At 35.8% G+C, this 11,618-nt stretch overlaps 1 protein-coding gene across 2 annotated transcripts in view; it reads left to right on the forward strand.

The window, feature by feature from the left end:
• Positions 1–11,618, forward strand: part of LOC142341776 (uncharacterized) — a 645,707-nt gene extending 634,089 nt beyond the window's left edge. For both annotated transcript variants that reach the window (XM_075392995.1, XM_075392996.1), the window contains 3 exons: positions 83–206; positions 497–663; positions 10,972–11,618. In XM_075392995.1, coding sequence (XP_075249110.1) covers positions 83–206; positions 497–663; positions 10,972–11,457 — 777 coding nt within the window. In that variant the 3' untranslated portion in view covers positions 11,458–11,618. The remainder of the gene's footprint in view (positions 1–82; positions 207–496; positions 664–10,971) is intronic.

Raw genomic sequence — 11,618 nt, forward strand, 5'->3', positions numbered from 1 at the left:
TTGCTTAAACTATCCTGAGGGGTTGTTTGAGATGTCTGTAACTTGATGAGTGTGTACGCGTTTGTTTAATTTTGATTTTTAGGATGACGTTGGCAGTGGTGGAGATAGTGAGAATGAATATGACTATGAGGACGAGGGATTCCTGGTACCCCACGGGTACCTTTCGGAAGAAGAGGGTGGGGAGGGAGATACACAAGACACGGAGAGTAAGCAATGTTGTTCATCATAGCGAGAGAAGTGCGAAGTTTTGTTTGAGTTCTGTTGCGTCTGATGCGAATCAACAGTAGGCATGCGCCTTCCTAACATAGCAGCTTTATTGAAAAAGGCTATATTAGCTTAAGTCCCTGAACTGCCGTTCTATTGTTATTTCTTAAAGAATTTAGGTCATAAACATTTTTCGTGGTTCGTACTCATCTGATGAAATTGATTGATTCACATGCCGCTCTAATGCTTTGAGCTGTTTAAAATCTAATTGGAAGCTGTCTCTAAATTGTAGACTACAAGAAGCAGACGAAGGAATGGGAGGCTCGGTTCAAAAAGAAGTGTGTCAAGATGGTGCCAAGGATGGTTGGTCCCTTCTACGGGGACGACAAGCCAGTGGAGCTGCTCCAGTTCTCAGCTGTATTTCTATGCGAGACTTCTGCTCCTATTCAGGTTTTCTCGGTAGGCGCTCTTAATTCTCATAGGTTCCTGTTGTTCTCAAGTTAGTGACAATTTGAATTTGTTTGTATCTGGTTTTTAATCAAAAATCAATTTTTTGTCAAGATGAGAATGTGCATGAGAATGTTATAGATTAGATATGAATTGTTAAGAGGTTCATTTTCCGCGTAGTAGCCAGTGTCCATACATATTTGCGAAAAGTAATTATTGTCAGATTAAATTTGTTAAATAGTAGCCGCCCTCATCTCATCAGCCGGCTATTATAGCGGCCCTATTGTTACGTTAGAGGAAGAGGAGTATTGGAGAAGTCCCTTTTAATCACTTATTGGAGTGAATTTTGAAGAAGGAAATGAAACGCGTGAAAAATTTTGGCGAGAAAAGAGAGTGGTTTTTAGTGGAGTGAAAAGAGATTGGTGTTTGTTCATACTGTTGTTTTTGAGAGAGCGAAAAAGTGAGGCGTTAAATAAATTTTCTGTAAGCGAGAAAAATTTTTTGCTCACGCGCGGCTTTTTATAACAGCTTTTTTCCCTAATTTTTGGTTTAGAAGCTTGATTGTATTTTTTTCGAGTTGTTTTGATAGCGATTTGAATGTTTCTGGTATTTTTTTAAATAAATTTTATGCCAATTGGCAGGTTTTTAATAGCCGCCCTCATCTTCTCAGCCGGCTATTATAGCGCTCCTATTTTTTTTTTACAATTCAAAGAATTTGAATTGTATTGGGGCGCTGTCTTTTTTTTTTAAGATCTGTTCACACATTTTCATGATTTTTGAAGTCAAATTGGAGTAGTGATTTTGGTCACGCCGAAACAGGAAGTGGAGCGAAAAAGCGAGTGGTTTTGCAGCGTGAAATTTTTCCGCTCTAAATTTAAAGTAGAGTGAGAAAACGGTGTTTGAACAAAAATTCGCTTTCTCGCTAGTGGTTTTTTGTTCACATGCGGCAATTTCGCTTTGATTTTTTCTGTTTTTTCGATTTTTTTGACCGGATTTTTTTCTAAATGGTTTTCCCAATCCATTCATAGTCCATTCTAGGTCTTGTTTTTCTGTTTAGTCAATGAAAATTCTTTGAATTGTACGTCAGGACTTGTCCTGCTATGTTTTTTTACTTCGTCGAATAAAAAAATGTTTCGCTTTACCTCGTTTTGCCGCCTTTTCAACATTTTGCGTGAAATCTTTTTGACTTCTCTAGGCTAGTTTCTCTCTTCTCTCATTCTGCTAAAAGTGATTTTGAACATCAGTTGCTCAGCAAAGCAATTCGAAATGAACAGAGTCAGTATAAAAAATTGAAGTCAGAAATAGAAACGGGATAAACCCATAAAGCCCAATTTTAGATGCCCGCTATTTGAACGTCGTTCCCGTAAGTTTTAATTACCTCTCTCTAATGCTTATTGTTATTGACAGTAGCCCCTGTAGCCTCTCTCTACGAAACAGAAGTATGTTCAACTACAAAATTCCATCAAAATAAATCGGACTTAAAAAATGTTTTTGTACAAAAATCTTTTTTTTTCAATATCTTCTGTTATTTCAATCCCAATCATGCTTATTGGAATCAACGGCGGCTATTTTCCGGCAATCTGCCGGGTATGTTTCAGATATTTTGCTGAATTCTGGTAGAATTTAAGTTATTTTTTGGTGATCGTTTTGTTTTACAGCTTTAAGGATTTGAAATGATCCCTATTACTTACAATTTTAGATCACAAGTGAGTACAGTTTTGTTGTTTTAGAATATGTTTTGTTGAGAAATGAGACAAGAAATTGAGCGTTTTCAACTTTTTTAATAGGCGCGAATGGATAGCGGCTATTATTGGTGACATCGTGGTTTTCTTACATTTTAAAGAATTTGAATTGTGTTGGTGCGTTGTCTTTTTTTAAGATCTGTTCCCGATTTTTTCGGCTTTTTCACGTCAGTAAGAAGTCAAATTAGAGTGGTAACTCTGGTCACACTGAATTAGCAAAGGGTGCGAAAAATCGAGTTGGTTTGAGGCGCGATTTTTTCGAAAAGCCTTTAAAGTTGAGTGAGAATTTGGTGTTTGAACAATTTGGCGGTTTTTGAGATGGATTTTGTTTCAGGTGCGTCAATTTGACTTCCGTTTTCTGAGTTCCTCTCCTTCAGTGCGTTTAAGACGGTACATATGTGTTCTAATTTTGCCTATTTGATTTTGCTTGAATTCATTGAGGGGCAGCTAAAACTTTTTATGACTTTGCCACTATTTGTTGTCATAAAATATTAGTGACTATTAGATTTTGCCCCCTTTTTCAAAATTATCTGTTGTCTTATCTCTTAGTATCATCAGCGACAGGTCTGACTGGTTGCTAATGAGGCATTGAAGAACCTAATTAATGGCTCGAGTTATAGCCAGTTGTTTTCATGACTTTTACACTACTTTTTCTCAAAACGAGTTCTGCAAGAATTTATTGTACTTTTTGATGTCTAATCATTTAATCTCATCGTGGACAGGTCTGTGATGCTGCCAATAGGGGTTAAGGTTATCGATTTAATTCGTTTCTGTTCAAAGCTAGTGCTTTCTATGACTTTGACACTAATTGTTTTGCGAGTTTTTCTTTTCAATTTTGTCGTCTTAATTTGGTCTCATTATCGACAGGTCTCATTGGTTGCTAAAGAGGCTTCAATTAAAGCAAGTCATTTCAGTTTATAGCTATTGCTTTTTGTGACTTAAACGCTTGTTCGTTTTTTAAAAAAAAAATCTTACTGTTTTTCTATTTTGTAGTATTTGTTGTACTTATTGCTGTCTTACCACTTAATCTCATTGATGACAGGTCTCAACTGTGGTCATTGAGGAATCAAATAATTGATGTAATTATATCTTTCTGTAGCGGTTGCGTTCTGTGTCTTTTGTACTAAGTGTTTTCAAAAAGTTTCAGCGAGTTATATTGCGATTTTTGGTTATTTGTCTTATTATTTAATGTCATCAGTGAGAGGACTCATCGGAATTAAATGACAGGTTGATAATGAAAAATAGAGGAATATAGTTGGCAGTGCGAGTTCATAGCAGTTGTTTTTTTGATGTTGATCCTGTCTTTTCAAGTAATAAAAGTTGAACTTTTAGTCTTGCTTGTTTTTGTTGTTCTGGTGTTGTTTTATTGCTTATTCTCATTACTAAACGCTCTCAATTGCCTTTCAAAGCGGAGTTTATGATTTTCACGTGGTCATAAAATAATCCATTTCTTTGAACTGTATTTCAGGACTTGTCGTGCTATGTTTTTTATTTCGTCGTCGCCATCGATGATTCTTGTGATCATGGACTTTTTCAGTTTCACTGACTTCTACTGCTTTGCAGTTAATGTTTGTGTACGTGAAGTCATTTGTTCTGCTTTTAGGTCAATTGCGTGACTTACCTCACTCATTAGAATGTTTTCTGAACTCACTTAACGAACTTAAAATTTTGTGAACATTTTCTAGTTAAAGATCACTAGTGTACATCTAAGTAGCGCCAAACGTATATGGCCTAATTTTTGAGTATCAGAATCTTGAGTTTTTGATTTCGACTATTAACTTTGAAAAATCTCGATTAGGGCTTTTTCCTTAAAGAGTATGTGTGACTCATAAAATTGACAGACCGAATCTAACGCAAAAAGTCTAGTGTTCTATTAAAGGACTGGTGGTCAATCATATTTCTTCAGTTGTTTCAATTCGATGGAAGGCCACAAGCGTCTATTTTGCGGCAATCTGCGGCTATGTCTTAATTTTTCCATAATCTTAGATTTTTCTTAGCCTATTTTGACTTTCCTTTTGTTTTGCTAACATTTTGATACTCTTGTTTGGCTAAAAGTTTTTTCTTTGGCTATATTTGCCCTTGCTGTATAAAAATAATCTGTTCACATTGTGATTTTTTAGTTCAATTTTATTTTAAGAATAGATTTTTTATTTTTTTGATTCTCACGAGTAGATTAGGCAGCCACGCGTTTTTTAATAATGGGTTGTTTTTAATAGCCACAAAAACCTCGGTTTTTATTTCGTAAACTGCTTTTTTGTTACGACCATATGACGTCACAAATTGTTGCTCATTTGCGTGGTTTTTGGCCACGCGTGATATACTTCGCTCTCAAAAATGACTTGCTCACTCTGAAATTGACCTTTCTTTACCTTAATTCGAATGGATAAGGTCAAGTGAGTGCGAGCCATCTGTTTAAATTGTTAGCTTCTGTTTTTAGAGGATGTGTATTAGATGTCAAATGCTGCACGTGAAAAGCTAATCTGACTAGCAGAAGTCAAGAGACGAGAGAATTTGGGGTGCTTTGTGTTAATTCTTTATACTGAGAGAGAGAGAGAGAGCAAAAATGTAATTGTGAAAAAATTTCAGAGAAATTGTTTTTTTTGATCACGTGCGGTTTGGTCAAAGCAGTTTCTCAACTTTATCAGATAACGTTGTTTGTCTCAATTATCTAAATTGGTATTGGTGTTTGGAAGATTCTTTGATCATCTTGAAAAAACATTTGACGTTTAGAAACAATTTTGAATTGTTTTTGACGTTTTGCCCTGTTGGACGCAAACTTCTTCATTTTGTTAACATCTGTTGAGTTTTTAATAGCCGCCCTCATCTTCTCAGCCGGCTATTATTGCGCTCGTATTTTTTTTTTTACTTCGTCAAACTTTTTTCGCTTTACCATTTTGCCGCTTTTTCGACATTTTGCGTGAAATCTTTTCGACTTCTCTAGGCTAGTTTCTCTCTTCTCTCATTCTGCTAAAAGTGAATTTGAACATCAGTTGCTAAGCAAAGCAATTCAAAATGAACAGAGTCGGTATAAAAAATTGAAGTCAGAAATAGAAACGGGATAAACCCATAAAGCCCAATTTTAGATGCCCGCTATTTGAACGTCGTTCCTATAAGTCTTAGTTACCACCTCTAATGCTTATTGGTGTTGATAGTAGCCCCTGTAGCCTCTCTCTAAGAAACAGAAGTATGTTCAACTACGAAATGCCATCAAAATAAATCGGAATTAAAAAATGTTTTTGTACAAAAATCTTTTTTTTTTCAATATATTCTATTCGTTCAATCCCAATCATGCTTATTGGAATCAACGGCGGCTATTTTCCGGCAATCTGCCGGGTATGTTTTAGGGTGGAACTCATTTGTTTAACTGCTTCATAGATTTAATTTTGAGTTGGGTTTGTAAAAGAAAATAGTACTTTTAGTCAAATTTTGGCCCCTTTTTGTTAAAAGTTGGCTTAATGTACTGAAATCAAGCTTTTTCAATAGGTTTTCTTGTTCAGTGCATAATCTGGAGCTTTTCCTTAGGTATTGCTACTAAGTGTTGACACTTCAAGGTAATGCATGGCAATTTGTACAAAATAAATTTTAAATTTCGTTTCGGTTTTTGGTTGCTTGCCTTTTCTGATTGTTAATTTGCTTTTTTCTGACTTGCATTGGGAAGTTTGGTGATCGAAAAGAGAATCTATAATAGGTTTCTCTGAATAATTTTCCGGAAGTTGCGTTTAAAATAACTTTAACCATTTTTTCCTGTCCCTTTCCTTTGTTTAATAGCCGCACAGCGATAGCTGGGGCTATTATTGGCCTTCTCTTGGTTTTTTTTTAAATTTCGTCGTCATGATTTTTGTTACGACCATATGACGTCACAGCCACTTTTTGTTCATTTGTTCATGCAATTTCAACTGAATTGCATGGGTGACGTCATTTGTCGCTCTTAGTGGAGCGAGTTTTTTGTTCATGCGCGTGATTAAATTTTTGGTCACACTTGACTTACCTCACTCTCAAAAGTGACTTGCTCACTTTGAAATTGACTTTTGTTTACTTTAATTCAAAGAGATAAGGTCAAATGGGTGTGTGTCACTCTAAATGAAGGTTATTTGAGATCAGCTAATAGAGGCAGCAATAACTTATACAGATTTTTAATCAAAATATAACAGATCAGCCTTCAATGAAAAGATCAATTTTTTTTTTGGTCTGTCCTTTTTACAGTTTTTTTAGACTGCCGATATACGAATCTATTGCGGCTATTTTCTGGCAATCTGCCAGCTATGTTTTCTCTATACATAAATTTTCTGTTGTTTTTTATATCAATTGATAGTCCTTTATTGAATATGATGACAATTTGTATCGCAAATTCTATGCAAATACTTGTTTCGGAGTTGCATCTTGTGAAGAACTTTTTATCAGATATTTTAAAGGTATCAATTTTTTCTTTTCTCATGTTATTTTTCCTGTTGTTATTTCAAAATGATTAATTAGTAGGCTCATTTTTATTGAGGTATTGTCTGGGGCATGAGAAAAGAATGTCTACTTCATGTTGGATCCAGAGTATTCCGGCTACTTTTCCTAACGATATTTGAAACAGGATGTGAAATGCGTGAAAACAGTTTAGGCCAAATTGCTAAAGAAACCGGAAGAGCAGAGAGGACATTGGTTTTCTGTTGATCTGTCATTTGTAAGAGAGAGAGAGAGAGAGAGAGAGAGAGAGAGAGAGAGAGAAAGAGAGAGAGAGAGAGAAAGAAGAGAGAGAGAGAGAGAAGAGAGAGAAGAGAGAGAGAGAGAGAGAGAGAGAGAGAAGAGAGAGAGAGAGAGAGAGAGAGAGAGAGAGAAAGAAAGAAAGAAAGGAAAGAGCACCAGAAAAGTAGGTGAGGCAAAATTTCTTGCTACGCAAGAGATTTTTTTGATACGTGTGGCGTTTTTAAAGCAGTTTTTTTAGTTTTAATCTTTTCAATTTTGGTTGTTTCTCTTATCTAAACTAGTATAAGACTTTTGGAAGTTTTGTGACTATATGAAGAAATTAGTACACCATAAGGTTGAAGTTGAGCTAATTTTATCATTTTGCCATGCTGGACACTTTTTAACAGTTTTTTTATTCTTATAATAGCCGCCGTCAGCCTCTCAACGGCTATTATTTAGGCATTCTCCTTTTTTAATTTGCTTTACCTTTTGATCACGTTTTAAGTTTTATAGACGTGACTTCTGACTGACTTCACTCACTGTTTCAATTGAATGGATTTTAATTTTTTTGACGTATTCAAGTACCCAATGTGGTGATTACTGTTAAAGTCAAAAGATCCAAAATCAAAAGAGACGGGAGAAACTGATAAAGCCCGGTCATTAAGTCATTGAGCATTAGGTTATCAAAGTTCATTAGAGTGCTTGTTAGCTGACATTGTTATTAAGCTTATTAGCTTTCATTTTAGAAGCAGGATTAAGTGTAGTTATAGAATCGAACTGAAACTCCATGCTAAATTATAACGCTTTTTGACACTGAAAAACCGAAAAAAATTCTGTTTTTATCCCGATATGCATCAAGCGCGTCAAAGCCGGCTATTTTCCGTTAATCTGCTGCCTATGTTATTTCGTTTTTGTATTATTATTTCAGGCAATCTGCCGCCTATGGGATTTTCTTGCGCTCATCGCAATAAAATTTGTTGCTTAATCTTTAATTTGTAGCTATCATATAGCTCTTGCTCCTATAAGGTGCCAGTGAAGGCTAGATAGGGCACATAAGAATAAACAAGACAAATTTCTGTTGTTTGTAATAGCCCTGGGCAGCCTCTCAACTCCGTTTATTAATAGCCGCACAGCGATAGCTGGGGCTATTATTGGCCTTCTCTTGGTTTTTTTTTTATTTCGTCGTCATGATTTTTGTTACGACCATATGACGTCACAGCCACTTTTTGTTCATTCGTTCATGCAATTTTAACTGAATTGCATGTGTGACGTCATTTGTCGCTCTTAGTGGAGCGAGTTTTTTGTTCATGCGCGTGATTAAATTTTTGGTCACACTTGACCTACCTCACTCTCAAAAGTGACTTGCTCACTTTGAAATTGACTTTTGTTTACTTTAATTCAAAGAGATAAGGTCAAATGGGTGTGTGTCACTCTAAATGCAGGTTATTTGAGATCAGCTAATAGAGGCAGCAATAATTTATACAGATCTTTAATCAAAATATAACAGATCAGCCTTCAACGAAAAAACGAATTTTTTTGGTCTGTCCTTCTACTGTTTTTTGACTGCCGATCTACGAATCTATTGCGGCTATTTTCTGGCAATCTGCCAGCTATGTTTTAGGTGCTCTCTGTTTTTAGTTCCCTTACGTTTTTATCCTGTTTTTCGTAAGTCGCACGACTTCCACGTTTGACAAGGTCAAAAGAGAAAAATGAAGCGAAGTGGGATAAACCGATCGCCCCAGTCATTAAGTCGTAGTGCATTAGGTTATCAAAGTTCATCGCAGCGGTTGCTAGCTGCAAGTAGTTTTCATTTAATGGCCTTCAGTTTCGCAGGCGAAATATGGAAAATTTTAGAATCTAACAAACTTCACACAAAATTATAATTTGCTTCTTTTTTCATGGATCAATGGCGGCTACGTTTTTTTCGCATTTTTTGTATAATAGGTTTCTGCCATGTGTTGGACGGGTGACTGCTTGAAGCCGAAGTAGTTGACGTTTTTCTACGGTAATGGCTGGCCAGATGCCTTACTGGCTGGCCAGTAGCCAGTTTTGTTGATACTTAAGAGAATTTTTGTAGAGAATATTGTTTGTTGAGTTTGTCCATCATTTCGTAACCTCTTTGGTTTTTCTGTCAGTTGGTAGCCGTTTGAAGAACGAAAACTGACGCTATCGCAAGGTCTTTTGACAGTGGAAGTTTTTGAGTTACAACTTGTAAAGAAATTTATCAGGTCCGCTAGCAGTTGTCAAGTATGTTGTCAAATACATTTCCCTTGTTAATTTTCTGGCTATTGTTGCAAATTGATTAATATATTTAATTGGAGGTTCGTTGTTACAGTTATGGCGATCATTTTTCTATTCTGAGTCGTTTCCAGAATTCTTTGGGTTTTTTTAGAATTCAAAAAATTTGAATTGAAATTGGGCGCTGTCTTTTTTAAGATCATGAATCTGTTCGCACATCTTGATTTTTGGTGTCATATTGAAGTGGTGAGTTTAGTGACGCCCAAACAGAAAGCCGAAAAGCTGGTTGTGCATTTGGGCGTTCATTTTTACTCTAATTTTAAAGTAGAGTAAGAAAACTGTTTGAACAGAAGTTCGCTTTCTCGTGGATAGTTTTTTATTCACATGCGGAATTTTGACATTCACTTTTACTGATCTTTTTACTGTTTGTGGATCTGATTTTTTTCTAAATATTTTTCCTGATCCATTAGTGGTTCATTCTAGGTCTTGTGTTATTGTTTAGTCAATTACAAGTCTTTGAATTGTAGGTCAGGACTTGTCGAACACAAATTTGTTTCGATTTAGCTTAGTTCACAGCTTGTTAAATATTTTGTTTGAAATATTTTTTCTAGGCTTCTCCAGGCTAGTTTCAATCTGCTCTCATTCTGCTGAACTCGTTTTAAAGAAGTATTTGCTCAGTAAAATAATCTGGAACCAACAGAGTTGGTATCGAGATACGAAATCAAAAATAGGAACGGGATAAACACAAAGTCCATTTTTGGATGCCTGCTACTTTGTTCTGATAAATCTTGGTTACCATATCTAATTCTTATTAGTTTTCTTTGTAGTCCCTTTATCCTCTTATTGAGAAACGGTTTTTCCAACTACCAAATGACATCAAAATAGATCGAACTTTAAGTGCTTTTGTACAAAAATAAATATTTCCACTTCTGCTTTTTTGAATATTAATGGAAGTTTTGGGAATCAATGGCGGCATTTTTCCGGCAATCGGCCAGTTATCTTTTTTAGCAAGTTTATGTATGTCATGAATTTTTTTGCTGTCAATAGTCGTCTTCTCGAGCTAAGTTAACATGAGATATTTTTTTCATATTGGCCACCGTTAGCCTCAACGGTTATTATTTAGGCGTACTTCTTTGTTTTTAATTGGCTTTACCTTTTGATCACGTCTTTTGTTTCACTTATGTGGCGATTTTCACTTTTCACTCGATAATTACAGCACTCGCTGTTTTAACTGAATTGATTTTATATTCTTTCACGCATTGAATTACGCAATGTAGTGAATACAGTCAATGTTAAAGGAGCAAAGTCAAAGAAAACGGGATAAACCGATAAAGTGCGATAAACCGATAGAGTGATTGCTAGCTCACATCAATATTAAGCTTTATAGTTTGGAAGCTGAAATAAGTATTTTTCCGAATCTAACTGAAAATGCGCACCGAATTCGAAGACTTCGAAACTTAGGAAAAATTTCTGTCAATTTCTCTCTTCTTTTTTTTCTGTTTCAATCACGATGTGCGTCAACGGAGGCTATTTGTTTTATGTTCTAAACAGCCATTTTTCGAAATTAATATGTGAGATTACTTGTAAACGCAGAGCTTTGGTAACCTAATTGTGTAGCGAGCAAAAAACGCACTGTTTTTAATTTTTTTTAACTCATGAACATTTTTAGACCGATGATGAGCAATGTAGAGCGAACAAAGACAAACTGGCTAAGAAAAAGACGGGCGATGGAGAAAATGTGGTAACAGTTATTCCAAAGGCGGCGATGCCCAGTTTAATCCGCTTGGTGCACGGAAATACAAAAGGTCTTAAAATCCTGGTTGAAGAGTTCAGAACATTCTGGATGAAGGAGACGGAAACCCTGGAAAACCCTCAAGGTGACAATTTGTCCAAGAAGAAGTTGGAAATCAAAATTCTTTCAATGGCGGACCGTGAAAAACGCGAGAAAGAGTTCAACAAAGTGTGCTGGTATGTCAGTAAAGAGGTTCTAAGGCAGTACAGATTGTCAAAGTTGCCCATTCCGAACCCGAGCTGTGTTGGGCAAACTTTACTGACTGGAAAGGAAAACCAGAAGGATGCTAGTGTTGATCAGGAAAAGGGGAAAACGTTTGACATCGCGGAGCCTCCTAGCAAGCGTGCAAAGTTTGCTAACTGAAGTAAATGCGATCGTTTTTTTGAATAATATATTGGGCTTTTAACCTCACAGATTGTGTTTTGCAAGACTTGTTTTAGATTGTTTTAATGGCCTATTTGATTGTGACTTGATTATTAGACGTATTTTTGTGCAATATCTTTGAAGTCATCAATTCTTTTCAA

Source organism: Convolutriloba macropyga, chromosome 6 (genome assembly GCF_964194025.1).
Source record: "Convolutriloba macropyga chromosome 6, txConMacr16.3, whole genome shotgun sequence".
In the NCBI taxonomy this organism is placed as follows: Eukaryota; Metazoa; Xenacoelomorpha; order Acoela; family Convolutidae; genus Convolutriloba; species Convolutriloba macropyga.